The sequence below is a fragment of the Sapajus apella genome, unplaced genomic scaffold, assembly GCF_009761245.1.
Source record: "Sapajus apella isolate SASKATOON/1434 unplaced genomic scaffold, GSC_monkey_1.0 scaffold450, whole genome shotgun sequence".
Classification (NCBI taxonomy): domain Eukaryota; kingdom Metazoa; phylum Chordata; class Mammalia; order Primates; family Cebidae; genus Sapajus; species Sapajus apella.
This window is the reverse complement of record NW_022437386.1, coordinates 1-19575: the sequence shown is the minus strand read 5'-3', so window position 1 is coordinate 19575 and position 19575 is coordinate 1. Positions and strand designations below refer to the sequence as shown.

The 19575-nt window shown below is 41.0% G+C and overlaps 1 protein-coding gene, 1 long non-coding RNA gene and 1 gene segment (V, D, J or C); 1 reads left to right on the top strand and 2 right to left on the bottom strand.

Moving 5' to 3' along the window:
* Positions 1-12407, bottom strand: part of LOC116545935 — a 39600-nt gene extending 27193 nt beyond the window's left edge. The window contains exon 1 of the mRNA XM_032272347.1: positions 12258-12407. Within this exon, the coding sequence (XP_032128238.1) occupies positions 12258-12303 (46 nt within the window). The 5' untranslated portion in view covers positions 12304-12407. The remainder of the gene's footprint in view (positions 1-12257) is intronic.
* On the bottom strand, positions 699-1384 carry LOC116545936. The segment is given in 2 exon segments: positions 699-1144; positions 1247-1384. Coding segments are annotated over 2 exon segments (477 nt in total).
* Positions 761-12077, top strand: LOC116545941. The gene is made up of 2 exons (XR_004266516.1): positions 761-799; positions 11813-12077. It is a non-coding gene; the product is annotated as an uncharacterized LOC116545941 (long non-coding RNA).
* Positions 12408-19575: the final 7168 nt, after the last annotated feature.

Here is a 19575-nt window from a genome sequence, read left to right as displayed (position 1 = left end):
GAAATGACTATTAGTGTCCACTTGCATTTCCCAAATGTGTCCATGCATAGAAGACAGCAGGGGCGTCAAGGCAATGGGGAATAAGAAGGACCCCTCAGCCTGTCAGGTCCTGCAGGAGCCACAGCCTGAGCCACGCTGATTTCCAGGCAATGTCTCTGAGACCTGTGGTTTAGACCACAGGAAGCACACACTCCATTTTCAGAAAAAAGAAGGAGAAAAGGGAAGTGTAAGAATGAAGCCTAGAGAAAAGGAAAATGGAATAGCAGAGAAAGGGACAAATGGATTAGTTCTGAGTCAGATGTTCAGTTTTAAAGGACAATGAGGTTACTCTGAAAAATGTCAGAATTGTAAGGACCCTGGGCATGGATGAGCCTCCTTCTTGGTTCCAATCTGAATCCCAGAGCCTGTTCCAATCAGAGATTCCCACAGAGATGTCTGCCCTGAGTCTGAGTGGAAAACTCTTCCCAGGTTCTCCTGGGCTTCCTCAGAACTCTGATTCTGGTGGCCAGGGGAGGGTCATTTCTGTACCCAGGGTGACACTCGGGCTTCTGTGGAGGTGAGGATGTGTCCGCCTGTTTAAAAAAAGTGAAGAAACACAAGGGGGGAAGATTTCACATTCAGAGACATTAAATGTTAGCATAGAATCATAAATCTGAAAGGTTCTCTGAGGAAACTAGAGGACACAGCCCCAGATGCTGACAGCAAGCCAGCCCTTAGCAGCACCTGCACCTGCCCTGGAGACAGCCCAGTTCACAGAGCTCCTGACGTCCCCTGGTGGTCTCGGGGACCCCTGCAGGAGGTTGGTGTCCGGGCTCACACGGGCCTCCCCTCACTGTGCCTCTCGCACAGTAATACACGGCCGTGTCCTCGGCTCTCAGGCTGCTCATCTGCAGATACAGCGAGTTCTTGGCGTTGTCTCTGGAGATGGTGAATCGGCCCTTCACGGAGTCTGGGTAGCTTGTGCCACTCTCATCAGTACTGATAGCTGAGACCCACTCCAGCCCTTTCCCTGGAGCCTGGCAGACCCAGACCATGTAGTAGTTACTGAAGCTGAATCCAGCAGCCACACAGGAGAGTCTCAGGGACTCCCCAGGCTGGACCAAGCCTTCCCCAGACTCCACCAGCTGCACCTCACACTGGACACCTGCAAACACAGAGACACCCTGGTCAGAAAGTGCCACAAATATCCACGGTTTATCTCACTCTTATCACTGACACTCAATTTCAATAGTTCTCCAAGAATTACCTTTTAAAATAGCAACAAGGAAAACCCAGCTCAGCTCAGACTTCATGGTGAGTGCTCTGTGTGCCGTCCTGATCAGCAAGCAGAAACACCTGGGAATCCTGGGGCTGGGCTCCTCTCCCAGAGCTGCAGTGTCTGGGCTGCACTGATTTTCATCAGCAGACGGAGGGCCCTATTTGCATGTCTCCTACTATATAGCAAGCTCTGGGGCGAGACACGTAAAGAGAAAGCAGGGCCCCGAGCAGATGAGGGTGTCCTGAGGAAAACTGGCGACAACACTGGGGTTTGAGAAAATGTGCTTATTATTAAATTGTACTGTGACAGAAACTTTGCACTGATCACCTTATCTCAGTTTTATCTATGCGTGTAAATTATGTTCTGTAGGAGTCAATGTTCTCTATTACAGATGTGAAAGTAAGCCCACACATGGACGGGCTCAATATGTATCTCAGAGTTCATGTCTGGGAAGAGCGAGTGCTGGTATCTGGGCCTGGGCTTCTCACCACTGGCCCTGACTCCTCCCTTAGCCAACTCCAGGACAGAGCTGGACATGCCTAGTGTGGTTTGCAGAAGCCACTGCTTGATCAGAATAGATGTGATTTTGCCATATTCTCCTGTTTACCTAAAACTATGGAGAGAACTAGGGTCAGATAGATCTCTGACAATTAACATACTGGTATCTATCTTTCTGCCACTCCTACCTTGTCTAATATTCAACTTGTTTCATTGTTATAAATTGTATAGGGTTTGATTGACAGATTATACACTTTACATATTTAAAGTATAAAATTGATAATCATGACATAACTATTACCATTATCAAGAAGGTGGACAAGTTAAATTACCTCAACTTTTCCTCTGTCCTTCTGCATGTCCTTATCCTTTCTCTTTCCCTTCTTCCAACATATTCACAGACAACTACTAATCTTTTTTTTTTATACTTTAAGTTCTGGGGTACATGTGCAGATTATGCAGGATTGTTACCTAAGTATACACATACCACAGTAGTTTGCTGCATCCATCCTCCTTCATCTACAGTAGGTATTTCTCCTAATGTTATTCACTCCCCAATCCCCCCATTCCCTGTTTCCCCATCAACCAGTCCCCTCATCCCCTCCCTGTGTCCATATGTTCTCATTGTTCAACACTCAGTTATGAGTGAGAACATGCAGTGTTTGGTTTTCTGTTCTTGTGTCAGTTTGCTGAGAATGATTGTTTCAAGCTTCATCCATGTCCCTGTAAAGGACATGGACACATCCTTTTTTATGGGTGCATAATACTCCATGTTGTGTATGTGCCACATTTTCTTCATTCAGCCTATCATTTATGGGCATTTAGGTTGGTTCCAAGTATTTGCTATTGTAAAAAGTGTCACAATGAACATACATATGCATGTGTCTTTATAATAGAATGATTTATAATCCTTTGGGTATATACCCAGTAATGGGATTGCTGGGTCAAATAGTATTTCTATTTCTAGATCCTTGAGGAATTGCCACACTGTCTTCCACAATGTTTGAACTAATATACACTCCCACCAACAGTGTAAAAGTGTTGCTATTTCTCCACATCCTCTCCAGCATCTGTTGTCTCCAGATTTTTTAATGATTGCCATTCTAACTGGTGTGAGATGGTGTCTCAATGTGATTTTGATTTGCATTTCTCTAATGACCAGTGATGATGAGCATTTTTTCACGTTTGTTTGTGGCATAAATGTCTTCTTTTGGAAAGTGTCTGTTCATATCCTTTCCCCACTTTTGGATGGGGTTGTTTGTTTTTTTCCCATAAATGTGTTCAATTTTATTATACATTCTGGATATTTGCCATTTGTCAGATGGGTAGTTTGCAAATATTTTTTTCCCTATCTTTTGGTTGCTGGTTCACTCTTATGATAGTTTCTTTTGCTGAGCAGAAGCTCTGGAGTTTAATTAGATCCCATTTGTTTATTTTGGCTTTTGTTGCCATTTCTTTTGGTGTTGTGGTCATGATATCCTTGCCTATGCCTGTGTCCTCAATGTTATTGCCTAGATTTTCTCCTAGGGTTTTATGATGTTATGTCTTATGTTTAAATCCTTAATCCATCTGGAGTTAATTATTGTATCAGGTGTAAGGAAGGGGTTCAGTTTCAGCTTCTGCATATGGCCAGCCAGTTTTCCCAACACCATTTATTAAACAGGGAATCCTTTCCCCATTGCTTGTTTTTGTGAGGTTTGTCAAAGATCAGAAGGTTGTAGATGTGTGGCATTACCTTCGAGACCTCTGTTCTGTTCCATTGGTGTTTATCTCTGTTTTGGTACCAGTACCATGCTATTTTGATTACTGTAGCCTTGTAGTATAGCCTGAAGTCAAGTAGCATGATGCCTTTGTTTTGTATTTTGTTTTTGTTTGTTTTTGCTTAAGATTTTCATTACTGTGCAGGCTCCTTTTTGATTCTATATGAAGCATAAGGTGGTTTTTTCCAGTTCTGTGAAGGTGTATGGTAGCTTGATGGGGTCAGCATTAAACTTGTAAATTACTTTTCATGATATCTATTCTTCCTAACTATGAGCATGGAATGTTTTTCCATCTGTTTGTTTCCTCTGTTTTCCTTGAGGAGTGGATTGTAGTTCTCCTGGAAGAGGTCCGTCACATCCCTTGTTAGTTATATTCCTAGGTATTTTATTCTCTTTGTAGCAATTGTGAATAGGAGTTCGCTCATGATTTCACTCTTTGTCTAACAGTTTTCATTTTCCAGAATTCATAAGAATAGAATCATATATTACATACTCTTATTACTTTGGCTTATGTTACTCAATTTAAATAGTTGATAATTTAATCTTTTTATTGTGTGTATCAGACATTCCTTTATCAAGAATGATGGGGACTAGTCCAGGAAAAAGGTAACATGATTTGTTTTTCATTAGAGAGATGATCAATATTTAGAATTTTTTATTATTTTTGGACTTAATAAAAATGTCTGCTATTCAGATTGAAAATGTACATATATGAGACTTTTTTTATTTTTTACAACAGTAAAATCAACAGTTACCTGTTAAACAGAGATAATTGACTTTTGCAAATTTTTTAATACTTCAGATCATTGAAATTTTAAGACAATCAAGAAACGTGAAATCTAGAGAGAGACAAGTTCTTGTAGGGAGAATCATAGCTAGGGTATGAGCTGAACTGAGGCAGAGTGTGCCATATGAAATATAGGCCATTACAAGATAAAATACACTAATTTACTTAGAATTCCTTTGAGTCGAGTGTGGCAAGCATGTTCTTAGTTTGAAATTCTCAGGGACCACATACGGAAGAGTTTTTCTATTCTTTTGAATTCCTTTCCTTTTTTTTTTTAATTGTACTTTAGGTTCTGGGGTGCATGTGCAGATCATGTAGGACTGTTGCATAGGTACATACATAGCAAGGTGGTTTGCTGCCTTCCTTCCCCCATTACCTATATCTGGTATTTCTCCCCACGTTATTCTTCCCCACCCTCCCTACCCCCGCTGTCCTTTCTCTAGTACCCCCCAACTGACCGCAGTGTGTGATGCTCCCTTCCTTGTGTCCACATGTTCTAATTATTCAACACCCGCCTATGCGTGATACCATGCAGTGTTTGATTTTCTTTCTTGTGTCAGTTTGCTGAGAATGATGGTTTCCAGAGTCATCCATGTGCCTAGGGAGGACATGAACTCATCGTTTTTTATGGCTGCATAGTATTCCATGGTGTATATGTGCCACACTTTCTTTATCCAGTCTATTGTTGATGGACATTTGGGTTGGTTCCAGGTCTTTGCTATTGTAAACAGTGCCACAATGAACATACATGTGCATGTTTCTTTATGATAGAACAATTTATAATTCTTTGGGTATATACCCAGTGATGGGATTGCTGGGTCAAGTGGTATTTTTATTTCTAGGTCCTTGAGGAATCACCACATTGTCTTCCACAATGGTTGCACTAATTTGCACTCCCATTAACAGTGGAAAATTGTTCCTATTTCTCCACATCCTCTCCAGCATCTGTTGCCTCCAGATTTTTTTTCCCCATTTATTTTATTGCATTTTAGGTTTTGGGGTACATGTGAAGAACATGCAAGATTGTTGCATAGGTACACACGTGGCAGTGTAATTTGCTGCCTTCCTCCCCATCACTTACATCTGGCATCTCTCCCCTTGCTATCTCTCCCTCTCCCCAGCTCCCCACCCCCCATCGTCCCTCCCCTATTTCCCCCCAACTGACCCCAGCGTGTAGTGCTCCCCTCCCTGTGTCCATGTGTTCTCATTGTTCAACACCTGCATATGAGTAAGAACATGCGGTGTTTGATCTTCTGCTCTTCTGTCAGTTTGCTGAGAATGATGGTTTCCAGGTTCATCCATGTACCTACAAAGGACACATCCGATGGCTGCATAATATTCCATGGTATATATGTGCCACATTTTCCCTGTCCAGTCTATCATCAATGGGCATTTGGGTTGGTTCCAGGTCTTTGCTGTTGTAAACAGTGCTGCAATGAACATTCGTGTGCACGTGTCCTTATAGTAGAATGATTTATAATCCTTTGGATATATACCCAGTAATGGGATTGCTGGGTCAAATGGAATTTCTATTTCTAGGTCCTTGAGGAATCGCCACACTGTCCTCCACAATGGTTAAACTAATTTACACTCCCACCAACAGTGTAAAAGTGTTCCAGTTTCTCCACATCCTCTCCAGCATCTGTTGTCTCCAGATTTTTTAATGATTACCATTCTAACTGGCATGAGATGGTATCTCAATGTAGTTTTGATTTGCATTTCTCTGATGACCAGTGATGATGAGCATTTTTTCATATGTTTGTTGGCCTCATGTATGTCTTCTTTTGTAAAGTATCTGTTAATATCCCTTGTCCACTTTTGAATGGGCTTGTTTGTTTTTTTCTTGTAAATCTGTTTTAGTTCTTTGTAAATTCTGAATATCAGCCCTTTGTCAGATGGGTAAATTGCAAAAAATTTTTTCCCATTCTGTTGGTTGCTGATTCACTCTAATGACTGTTTCTTTTCAGCAAAGCCTCAGGATACAAAATCAATGTGCAAAAATCACAAGCACTCCTATACACCAATAACAGACTTAAAGAGAGCCAAATCAAGAACAAAATTCCATTCACAATTGCCACAAAGGGAATAAAATGCCTAGGAATACAACTAACAAGGAACGTAAAGGACCTCTTCAAGGAGAACTACAAGTCACTGCTCAACGAAATAAGAGAGGACACAAACAGATGGAGAAACATTCCATGTTCATGGTTAGGCAGAATCAATATCGTGAAAATGGCCATACTGCCCAAAGTAATTTACAGATTCAATGCTATCCCCATCAAGCTACCAATGACCTTATTCGCAGAACTGGAAAAAACCACCTTAAACTTCATATGGAACCAGAAGAGAGCCCGCATAGCCAAGTCAATTCTAAGCAAAAAGAACAAAGCGGGAGGCATCACACTACCGGACTTCAAACTATACTACAAGGCTACAGTAATCAAAACAGCATGGTACTGGTACCAAAACAGAGATATAGACCAATGGAACAGAACATAGGTGTCGGAGGCAACACAACATATCTACAACCATCTGATCTTTGACAAACCAGACCAAAACAAGCAATGGGGAAAGGATTCCCTGTTTAATAAATGGTGTTGGGAAAACTGGCTAGCCATGTGCAGAAAGCAGAAACTGGACCCCTTCCTGACACCTTACACTAAAATTAACTCCAGATGGATTAAAGACTTAAACATAAGACCTAACACCATATAAACCCTAGAAGAAAATCTAGGCAAAACCATTCAGGACATAGGCGTAGGTAAGGACTTCATGACCAAAACACCAAAAACATTGGCAACAAAAGCCAAAATAGACAAATGGGACCTAATCAAACTCCCACAGCTTCTGCACAGCCTCCAGATTTTTTAATGATCGCCATTCCAACTGGCATGATATGGTATCTCAATGTGGTTTTGATTTGCATTTCTCTAATGACCAATGAAGATCATATTTTCATATGATAGTTGGCCTCATAGATGTCTTCTTTTGTAAAGTGTCTGTTCATATCCTTCACCCACTTTTGAATGGGCTTGTTTTTTTTTTTCTTCTTGTAAACCTGTTTTAGTTCTTTGTAGATTCTGGATATTAGCCCTTTGTCAGATAGGTAGATTGCAAAAATTTTTTCCCATTTTGTTGGGTTGCTGGTTCACTCTAATGATTGTTTCCTTTGCTATACAGAAATTCTGGAGTTTAATTAGACCCCATTTGTCTATTTTGGATTTTGTTGCCATTGCTTTTGTTGTTTATATCCACTGTGCTACAAGACCCACAAAAGGAACCTGGTAACTTGTTTGGAATTGTGGATACCACACGGTTTCTGCATCCCTCTCGCTGGGAGCTGCTTTCTGGAGCTGCCTCTTATTCAGCCATCTTCGGATCGACCATTCATTTTCTTTATAATTGGAACAGTCACAAAAATCTTCACTTCCCAAAGTATCTGTCTGAAAGAATATGAGAGCCCACACTTCTGAAATGTGTCCAAGCCCAACTCTCTTATACTCACTACAGAACTAACAAATTACTCAGCAGGGGAAAACCACCAAAACACATATCCTAAAGGCACTGCTGCAACCTATCGGGAATAGAGATGGGAACAGAGTTCCCCACCAAAGTTTTACTTGGAAGCAGTTCCCCTGTTTCTTATGGAATCACAGCCTTAGTCTTCAGGGCAGGGCAGTAGATCTGGAAGATGATGACACAGGTGGAGAACACTGGAGCTGTAGGAGGGAACACCTCGGGGAAACAGGGAGACTCTACCCCAGGGGAAGGAGCAAGAAAACACAGACCAGCATGTCATCTAGAGAAGGGTCAGTAACAGTCACAATCTCATGCCTAGACACAGGGTCACAATGCCTTCTTATGAATATGGACCAAGGAATATGGACCTAGGAATATAGAGCCTTTAGCATAATGCCTTGCACTGATTTAGAAATCGTCAGTAAATAAAACAACTGCATGAACCTGAGGGAGCTGAAAGAGATTGTTTGAAGGACAGAACAAGGTGAAGAGACAAAGTCAAGTAGAAAAGACAAGGGAGATACCGTTGGAAGATCTGTAGTCTCTGGTGGACATAGAATAACAGACTTCAATTAGTTTTGAAAATTCTATGTCAGTCTTTAGTAATTTTATATAATAAAACAGTCAGCCTCATCAATGGAGTCTTTTTATCCCCATCAGGGATGAGTGTCTATGTGGGCATGTGGTGAAGTTCTAGTCATGAAGACAGGGAGATGGTCTGCTGAAGTGTTCCTAGTCCTTCAGAGGAGATTTGCAAAAATGTTTCTTCCCCACATCCGGCCAACATTTAATACATGTGTGTGACCCCTGGGAACGTTGTGACCATTCACTGCATGATGGGAGTCACCTGGGAAGCAAAGCCGATTTCTGAATATATCAGTGTGGAAAATTGAGAATTGAAACAGCCTGGGCACATGAGCTGTCAAATTATTCAGTCCTGGAGGCTCTCACATCAAGCTTCTCGGAATGGCATAGTGGGCTGAAACAGTCTACAGCCTCACCCAGCCTCCTAAGTACTTTTCTACCTCTTCCCAAGACTCCACCACTTTCACCTCACCCTAACCCTAAAAATATAGAGACATTTTGGTAAGAAACTGTTGCATATAATCAGGTTTTTTTCACTCATATCCACTCACATTCAATATCTCTAGTTCTCCATTATTGGCCTTTTAAAATAGCAACAAGAAAAACCCTGCTCAGTCCTAACTCTATGGTGAGCCATCTGTGTTCAGAGCTGATCATCAAATCAAAATTCCTGGTAATTCTGGATGGGGGCTCTTCTCCAGAGCTGTGGGTCAGGGCTGGGCTGCTTCTCATCAGGAGGGGGAGGATTCTATCTGTGTCTCCTCCTCTGTAGCAAACTCTAGGTGGGCCTTCTGAGGAGAGAGCAAAGCCCAGAGCAGACATGAGACTGCTGGAGGAGTGTAGTGGTGATGGCAGCATTTGGGAAACATAATTTCTTATTATGTGATTTTCCCATTAAAATTACTAAGCAATGATTATTTTGTTTCTATTTTACATACTTGTAAAAATAGAAATATAACTGTATTAATCAACTTTAAGAGATACGAAGGTAGAAATAGAAAACAATACAAAGGAGGATACTTCAACACCTCACCCTCAATAACGTATAGAACATCCACAAAAAATTCTTAGGAAGCCAGTGGAATTAGCCAACACTATTGAACAAACCAACCTAATAGACATCTACAGAACCTTCCAACCAAAGCAGTGTAATATGCATCCCAAGCACACAATAAATATTCTTCGTGATAGGTTGTATGTTAGATAAAAAATGAATTTCTAAATTAAAAAAATAATAATGCCAACTGTTCTCTAACTTTTTCAAAAATTGGTGAGACTCCAACCTTCTAAACTCTCTCTAAAAGGCTACAATAACCATATTACCAGTAATAGACAATGGCAAAAGAAGAAAGTTAAACTTCAAATATTCTTAGTATATATAAATAAACCACTCCCAAGTAATAGTCAACTAAGTTCTAGAGGACTTTAAAAGGATCATATGCTGACTGGGTGCAGTGAGTCACACCTGTAATCCCAGCACTTTGGGAGGGTGAGGTGATGAACCACCTGAGGTCAGGCATTTAAGACCAGCATGGCCAACATGTTAAACCTCATCTCTACTAAAAATACAAAAATTAGCCGGGTGTGGTGGTACATGTTTATAATCCCAGCTATTTGCGAGGCTGAGGCAGGAGAATCACTTGAGCCTGTGTGGCAGAGTTTGCAGAGAGCCAACATTGCACCACTGCACTCCAGCCTGGGCAACAAAGCAAGACTCTGTCTCAAAAAAAAATAAAAAAGAGGGAGTTATACACCAGAGCAAACTTAAATTTATTTTTGAGATGCATGGATGACTCAACATCCTCAATTCAATACATTTCGTGTGCTTAATTAAGAGAATAAAGAAAAAAATTTCCATTAACTTCTCACTAGACACAGAAAATAACATTTAAAAATCAAGATTTCATAATAAAAACTCTAAAAAGTAGGAACAAATGAATATAATCTGTACAGGATAAAAGTCACTATGAAAAGCCATATCTATTACCATACTTAATTAATGACATTGGTGTAAGGTTAATAGGCAGTTGCTGGGCAGGTACACTTAGAGAAGCAATTCTTTTAAGATTATGGTGGCCTGGGCCAGGCACAGTGGCTCATACCTATAATCCCTGAATTTTGGGAGGCCAAGTCAGGTGTATCGCCTGAGGTCAGGAGTTCGAGACCAGCCTGGCCTACATAGAGAAATCCCTATCTCTACTAAAACTACAAAATTAGCTGGGTGTGGTGGTGCATGCCTGTAATCCCAGCTACTTGGGACTGAGACAGGAGAATCGCTTGAACCCAGGAGGCAGACGTTCTGGTGAGCCGGGATTGCACCATTGCAATCCAGCATGGGCAACAAGGGTAAAACTCCATTTCAAAAAAAAAAAAAAAGACAAGAAAAGAAAAATAGAGAAGATGGTGGTGGTCTCTGTACAAGGTTGTGGCTGTGCAGAGTCTATTCATGATTGTTCTTGTTATCAGGAATATGTGTGTTAGACCCTCTATCATGGCCTTCCCCAGCTTCATTCACTGGGGTTTTAACACAAGTGGCTCCATTTTGATCGATACATTTCACAAGCTCTTTCTACACTACTTCTGAAGCAGATGACTCTGACAGTTTGCATAGAGCAGGGTTAATTCCACAGCCACACCCCATTTAGATCAAATAAGTTCATCCCATTCACTATTAACAGCCAATTGCACTCCCAGATGAGTCTACACACAACACAGCAAACGGTCCTGAGCAAATGGGGAGAGAAGGGAGCCCCGTCACCCTCTCCCACATGGCTGCCGGAGCCACAGCCTGAGCCCCACCTGTGCTCCAAGAAAATGCCTTGAGGCCCGGAATGTAGACCACAGAGACCATCTGTTTATATATTAGAAAGCAGGAAAAGCAAATAAAAAAGGAAAAACAAACACTCTGAAGGAAGAACACAGAGGGGAGCAAAGGAGCCCTAGGTCACTGCTGATGTCGATTGGCTTTAGTGTCAGGAGAAGGGTCAGACGTGAAACCCGTGAGGTTCTACAAGATGCTGACACTGACCCAGCCTCTCTATTGATTCTGGGAATCTCCTTGAGGTTTCTGTCCTCTGTCTGATTGGAGAAGACTCATTAGGAACCCCTGAGCTTCCTCAGGTCTCTGATGCTGGTGAACACGGCTGAGAACATTTAATCTTTGTAAACGTCATCTACATTTGGTGCATGTGAGAATAGATCCTCGTGTTAAAATGACCTTTTAAAAAAAAAGATAGAGATAATATTAGGAAGCACAGAATTCTAAACTTAGAGAGATTCACTGTTGAAACTGTAAGAAGTTGAAGTCCCATATCCTGACAGGAAATCAGCCTCCATCTGCACCTACCTCTGGGGTTGACTCTGATCAGTGAGTCCTGAGCAACCTCTGCAGCTGATTCCCCCGAGGTTTGTGTCCGGGCTCACACTGACTTCCCCTCACTGTCTCTCACACAGTAATACACGGCCGTGTCCTCGGCTCTCAGGCTGTTCATCTGCAGATAGAGAGAGTTCTTGGCGTTGTCTCTGGAGATGGTGAATCAGCCCTTCACGGAGTCTGCGTAGTATGTGCTACCATCACTACTACTAATGTATGAGACCCACTCCAGCCCCTTCCCTGGAGCCTGGCGGACCCAGCTCATGTCATAGTTACTGAAGGTGAAACCAGAGGCTGCACAGGAGAGTCTCAGGGTCCCCCCAGGCTGAACCAAGCCTCCCCCAGACTCCACCAGCTGCACCTCACACTGGACACCTGCAAACAGAAAGAAACCCTGGTGAGAAAGTATCACAAATATCCACCATTTATCTCACTCTTATCACCCACACTCAATTTCAATAGTTATCCATGAATTACCTTTTAAAATAGCAACAAGGAAAACACAGCTCAGCCCAAACTCCATGGTGAATCTTCTGTGTTCTGTGTTGATCACCAAATGGAAACACTTGAAAATCTCAGGGCTGGGGCTCCTCTCCCATAGCTGCAGGGTCAGGGCTCATCAGCAGAGGGAGGGCTCTATTTGCATGTCTCCTGCTATATAGCAAGCTGTGGGCTGAGAGGCCTGAGGAGAGAGTGGGGCTCAGAGCACAGGACAGTGTTCTGGGGGAGATTTGTGACATTGATAGTATTGGGAAATTGTGGTTTCTTATTGTAAGTTTGTTCTGTGATAAACCCTTAAAACCTATAAAACTTATATATTTTAATTTCTATTTTAAAACAGTTTTATTGAGGTACAATAGATCTATATCAACCACGTATATTTAAAGTTAGCACCAATCATCTTTTATTTTTACATATGCAGAGAAAACATGGTATGTGGTATCAATGTTATTTCCATGTTACAGGTGAAAAATTACCAGGAAAAGCACATGTGGGTTGTACAATGTCCCCAGAGCTCACATTTGGTCAGAGTGTGCCTGGGTGTCTGAGCCTGTGCTTCTCACCACTGGACCTGACATCTCCCGGAACCAAGCCCAGCACACAGTGGGTGGCACCTAGTGAGGTTTGCAGAACCTTTTCTTTGTAATGAGAACATGGTGTGATGTGTATTCACTGTTGTGATTACCTGATAAATGTAAAGAAAAGCATGTTTCCTACAGTTTTATTTTCTCGAGTGTCATACATATTTTATATTGGTGTCTATCTTTCCATAAATATCTAACAAATTACCCATCAACTTATTGGCAATACCATTATTGAGGCATTATTGCTTTATAATAAATATTGCATAATTAATGTGTGCAGCTGAATGAGCAGTGAAGCCCAGCATGGTGGTGCACACCTGTGGTCCCAGCTACGCAGGGAAGACGGAGGAGGATTGCTGCAGACCCAGGGTCTGAGGGTGCAGAGAGCTTTGATCTCACCACTGAGCTCCAGCCTGAATGACAAAGCAAGACCATGTCTCCAAAGGAAACATGTCATTTCACGTGTGCTCACCTGTGCAGCCAATATAACAATCGAGATACCAATGAATTACACTTAAAAGCTTCCTCCTGTTCCTCTAATTCCTGCATCTCAGTGGTTTTCCTATCACCATGCTGAGTCAATCTTTCACCTTTGTTACTTTAGATCTATTTTTCAAGATTTGTTAAAGTGAAATCTTGTAGCTTCAACTTCATTTCTGTGGCTTCTTCCTCAGCCTAATTACTTGTGAGTCAGTAATTTGGTTGTGTATAAAAAATGTGTTGATTCTTATGAGGAGCAGCATTGCAGTTAATGAGAGCACCTCTATTACTTATTTATAAAACACCATAATATTCGTGTTATTTCTAGTTTTTAATATTAAAAATGAAGTTTATACTCAGCCTGGAGGTATAGGCATCCAAGAAAAGTATGCTATTTTTACAACAACTGACCTTACTGAGTTGCAAATTGGCGTATTTTCTTTAGTACATCAGATTATTGATGTTACAGGACAAAGAGACTTTACATCTTGAGAAACTCAGTGACTTACAAAAACAAATAGGAAGAGAATATGACATTATCTAGGGCAGAGGCCAGCAAATGTCATATAGGATAAAACAAGATAAATTGGACATTTTCTTTAGAGTATTTAAAATTTAGTGTAATGAAGTTATTGTTTAAATTCTCAGAGCACGCACAACTGAGGGATTCCTACTGCTACTGAAACCTTTTCTCCCAGGATTGAAAAATCTCCACCCTCTACCTCCCAAGATGCTTCTGTGTGGGAAACAGAACAGCAGCTGTGGCTGAAATGCATCTAGACCCACCTCCCTTGCCATCACTACATTACTACAGAATTCCCCTGCAGGGGCAAGACGCTAACTCCTCTGTGTGGCTGGCACTGTAGGAACTCATAGAAGCTGGGATAGAAGAAAGAGAAGCTCCAAAACTCTGTCCATTCTCTTAGGAATGACAGCCTCATCTCCCACCTCCTCTCATTTCCTCAGGAATAGCAGCCTCGTCTGCTGGGAGGGACAGAAAAGAGAAAGCTGAAGACATCAGTGGGAAGACTTAGTGGCTGCTGGAAGATCTGGAAAAAAACAACAACAAGGAGACACTCTCCCCAGGAAAGGGAGGAACATGCATGGATCAGCACTGCACCTGCAGGAGGCGCAGGGATACTTGGAAGGACACACCCTGAGCCAGGACTGTGATCTCAGCCTGGAGTATGGCTCCTCAGAAAAGCAGAGTGCCCGTTCAGTGTAACGCTTCCACCTCATTGTCAACTCTCAGGTCCACATACTCTGGGATGACCTGGGGGATCTGAAAGACAGAGTCTGTCTGTTTAGCACAGGAGTAAGGCCCAAAGCCAAGCAGGAAATAAAATTAAGGTGTCACCGGAGAAATCTTGAGTGTCTGGTGTCCGCAGAGGAAACACACTTCAATTCTGGCAGCCACTGCAACAATGACTTTCAAATGTATCCCTGATTAGTTTCACACAATTTCCTACCATAAATGCCTAGATAAGATAGGGTGTGATCATCTACAAAAATTGCAAAAATCATAAAACAAATAATTAGCGGACATAAGAAATCTGAGAGAAGTATGTGGGGAACATTAGTTTTGAAATAATTTGCCTAAGTACTTTTAAACATTTACACTTGATCCCACAGTTAGTCTATATGTAACTCTTTAAAAAAATTGCCAGCATGTGTTTCCATGCCAGATTCCTCTCTGAAAACCTTTTCTCTTGACACTTGAAATAAACTTACCAGAAACAAATGTTAGCATTTCTTTTATGTTCAAAATCGCCACCCACTGTGAAAATAATTAAACATGGGGGACTTATCTTTATAAACATGTAGTCTAGTAGATTTCTAAAGTCCTTTACACCCAACGATTCTTATGCAGAGCATCCCACCTAATAGGAATCTGCAATTAGCTGGATTTCCCTGCATTGGGGTTTTTTAATGCTTAACTAATGTAGATACAGAATACTACAAAACCTGTAGGGGGTACATGTGATATTTTGATAAAAGAATATTATGTGTAGTGATCAAATCTGGATAACTGGAATATCCTTCAGCTCAATAATCGATTATTTCTTTAAGAACATTCTAAATCTTGTTTTCTACTTTTTCTGAAATATACACTAAAATATTAACTGTAGTTGTCTATGTGCCATTTCAGAATTTCCACCAGCAAGGAGTGAAAGTTCCTGTTTCTCAGTTTCCTCATCACCATTTGGTATTTTCTACTGTGTGTTTTACTCATTCTAATAGGCTAGTAGTATTTTTTGAATCTGTCTTGATTGATAACATGGCTTTTGTATTTACTTTTGCTTATATGATGAATAACATTTACTTAACCGACCTTGCATCCCAGGAGCAAAGCCTACTTGATCATGGTGGATTAGCTTTTTGATGTACTGCTGTGTTCAGTTTGTCAGTATTTCATTGAGCAGTTTTGCATCAGGAATACTGGCCTAAAGTTATCTTTTCTTTTTTTTAATGGAGTCTCTGTCAGGGTTTGTTATCAGAATACTGTTCCCATAGAATAATTCAGGGAGCGGTCCTTCCTCCTCAGTTTTTGGGAAGAGTTTCAGTAGGATTGGTGCATCTCTTCTTCATAAATCTGAAAAAAAAATTGGCTGTGAATCTTTCTGGTTCATGGCTTTTTCTGGTTGTTACCACCTATCTATCTTGATGTCTGACCCCTACCTGAGTCAGTAATAATCACATTGAATTAAGACAAAGCTGAATCCAATCCAATGTTTATTATAGTTTTTAACAACTTTACTGGCTCACTTAACTTCATGAACATTTCTTCACCAAAAACAGTTTCACTGCCAATAATATTTAAGAATTTCTGTTTGAAATTTTTTCATGTATTTTAGTGATGCAATTTATTTTAAAACAATGTTGACTTCTCTACATGCATAATGATCATTCCTACTATTGTTGAATGGGCCAGCAACCCTCTATTCCTGTTTCTTCCCTCTGCATACCTGGCTGCCTGCAAGACCTCCCCAGACCTCAGTTCTCTACTGTAGAGGGAAACTTTGAGAAATGTTGGATCTACTCAGTGCTAAAAATAGAAAATGCTAATGGAAGCTCCTTTTCCCATGGACATGTTAGGCAAGTATTTCAGAGGCTGCCTTTATCCCCACACCTGTCCCAGAGCGTCCATTTAGGTCACTTCCAATGAATTTTTTGTTATTTTAAACATAATGATAATAGACAAATAATAATTGTCAATGTTCATGAGTTAGACAGTGATGTTTTGATACATATAATGTATAGGGGCTAGATTAGGATAATTAGCATATCCATCATCTCAATCCTTTTGTTTTTATTGAGAATACTAATATACTTCTTCTACTATTTGAAAATCCATATTATTGTTAACTATATTGATCCCACAGTGGTAAAATGGTAAATAGATTATAATCTATTCCTCCTACTTAACTTAAATGTTGTTTTCTTTAACAAATCTCTGCCTATCTCCCCCTTTCCACTACCCTTCCCAGCCTCTAGAATTCTCTGTTCTACTCTTTACTTCTAGGAGACCTTTTTTATTCTTTATTTTTTTATTTTTAATTTTTATTTTTTTGTTTCCATGTATAAGTGAAAAAACAAGGTGTATTACTTTCTGTTCCTGGCTTACTTCATTTAACAGTGTCTTCCATTTCCATCCTCACTGCTAGGATGGATTTCATTTATTATGAATGAATTAAGTAACAGGATTTCATTTATTATGGATGACTAGTATTCATCAGGTATCTGCACCACATTTTCTTTAACCATTCATCTCTTGTCCAGCACCAGGGCTGATTTCATATCTTGGCTATTGTGAAAGGTCCTGCCACATACATTGGTGTGCAGAAATATCTGACATAATGATAATGATTTTCATTTCTTTGGGTAAATTTGCACGACTGGAATTGCTGGATTATATGGTAGTTTCATTTGTAGTTTTTTGAGTTACCTCCACACTGCTCTCCATAGTGACTGTACTAACTTACATTCTCCCCACAATGCATAACAGTATTCTTTTCTCTTAATCCTTACCAGCATTTTTTAGGATTTTTTTTTCTTTTCTGACAACAGCCATTTTAAGTGATGTGAGATGATATCTTCTATCATTCTGCAGGTTGTTTACTCACCATGGTGATTATTTCTTTTTCTGTGCAGAAGATTTTCAGTTCAATTAAATCCCATTTGTCTATTTTTGTTTTCATTGTATTTGCTTTTGAAGTCTTAGTCATATTTTATTTGCCTAGGCTGATGTCCTGAGAATTTTCTCCTATATTTTCTACGAGTACTTTTACAGTTTCCTTAAAAATTTAAATATTGAATTCATATTCAATTAATTTTTGTCTATGCTGAGATAGAAGTCTGGTTTTATTCTTCTACATGTGGCTATCCAATTTTCCCAGCACCACTTATTGAGCAGAGGGTTGTTTCTCCAGTACCACGCTGTTTTCCTGAGTATATCTGTGTAGTTTAATTTGAAGTCATGCAATGTGGTGCTTCCAGCTTTGTTCCTTTTTCTTAGGATTGCTTTTGCTATTCAGGCTCTTTTTTGATTCCATATATATTTTAGGATTTTTTAAAAAACAGGTAATCAATTATATTGATTACTTGATAAAAATGCATTGCATATGCATATTGCTTTGGGCAGTGTATTAGTCTATTTTGCATTGCTATAAATTAATACCTGAGACCAAATTATTTACAAAAATAAGAGGCTTATTTGGCTTACAGTTCTGCAGGCTGTATGAGAATCATGGCCCCAGCATCTGCTCCTTGTGGGGCCTCAGGAAGCTTACAATCATGGTGGACAGCAAAGGGGAAGCAGGGTGTGTCACATGGTGAGAGGGGGCACAGAAAAGCGGTGGAGTGTTGGCAGACTGTTTTGAGCAAGCAGATATCACAGTAGCTAATACAGAAATAATTCACTAATTACCATGGGGTAGATACCAAGCCATTCCTGAAGGATCTCTCCCCATGACTCAAAAACTCCTAGTGGGCCTCACCTCAAATATTGTGGATTACATTTCACCATGAGATTTGGAGGGGACAGTCATCCAAACTATACCATTTTACTGTTATGCCCTATCATCTCAAGTCCTTCTTAGATTGCAAAATCAACCTTTTAAAAAATTGTTCTCAAAATTTTAAGTAGATCAACCTCCAACTGAAAATTCCTAAGTCTCGTCTGAGTCTTAAGGCAATTCCCTCCAGCTGTGAGCTGGCAAAATGTTTTAAAGAGTTATTTACTTTCAAGGTGCAATATTGCCACAGGCATTGGGTAAATATTGTCAATGGAAAAGTAATAAATTGGGCAAAGGCACAGTCAACAGGCCCCTCACACACCTAAAGCCTAGTAGGACAGCTATTAAATCTTCAAGCTGCAAAATAATCTATCTTGACTTTATGCACTTCAACCAGGGCACACTGGGAGATAGGGAGTCCTAAAAACCTCAAGCATCTCATCCCTACGACTGGGCACAGCCCATGGAACTACTTTCAAAGGCCAGAGTAAAGTGCCAGGAATTGTTCCAGGCTAAGAGTGCAAGCTGCATTTGTCTCTGCTATTCTGGGATCTTGAGGGTTGTGGCCACATTCCCATAGCTTTACTATGAAATGCCCTAGTGGAGACTCTGAATGGGGGCTCCAACCACGTTTCCCCATCTTTGGCACTGCTTTAGTATAGGATGTTTGAGGTGGATCCACTCGTGCAGCAGGCTTCTTCCTGGGCATATAAGATTCCCTACACATTTTCTAAAGTCTAGATAGAAATTGCCCAGCCTCTTTTACTCTTGCATTCTGCATATCAGCTAGAATCCAGCTATCCTGACACCATTTACTGAATACAAGAGAACCTCCTAGTGCTGTCTGGTCGCATACACACAGGTGGGACTCACGGGTGGGCCCAGGTCTTGACAACCCTAGCTATTGGTTCCCATTGTGGGGAGGCCTGGGAGGAAGTCGGGCAGGGCGTCCAACTTCCGGTCCAGCAGCTCCTGGAAGCTGTTCGCCTCTACCTCCAGGTGGCGCTGTGGGCGTTTGCTCGCCTCAGTGTCTGTCTTTAGGGAGCACCCTCTGACTTCCGGGTTTTCATTCTCTCTCGGCCACCTCGAGCTTCTCAGAGACACAGCTGCGCTCTGACAGGAGCTGAGGATTTCACTTTGTTTTAGGAGACCTTTCAGCTCCGTCCCCTGTTCTCGGAGCTCCGCCTCCAGCCCCTCCATCCTCCTCTTGAGCTG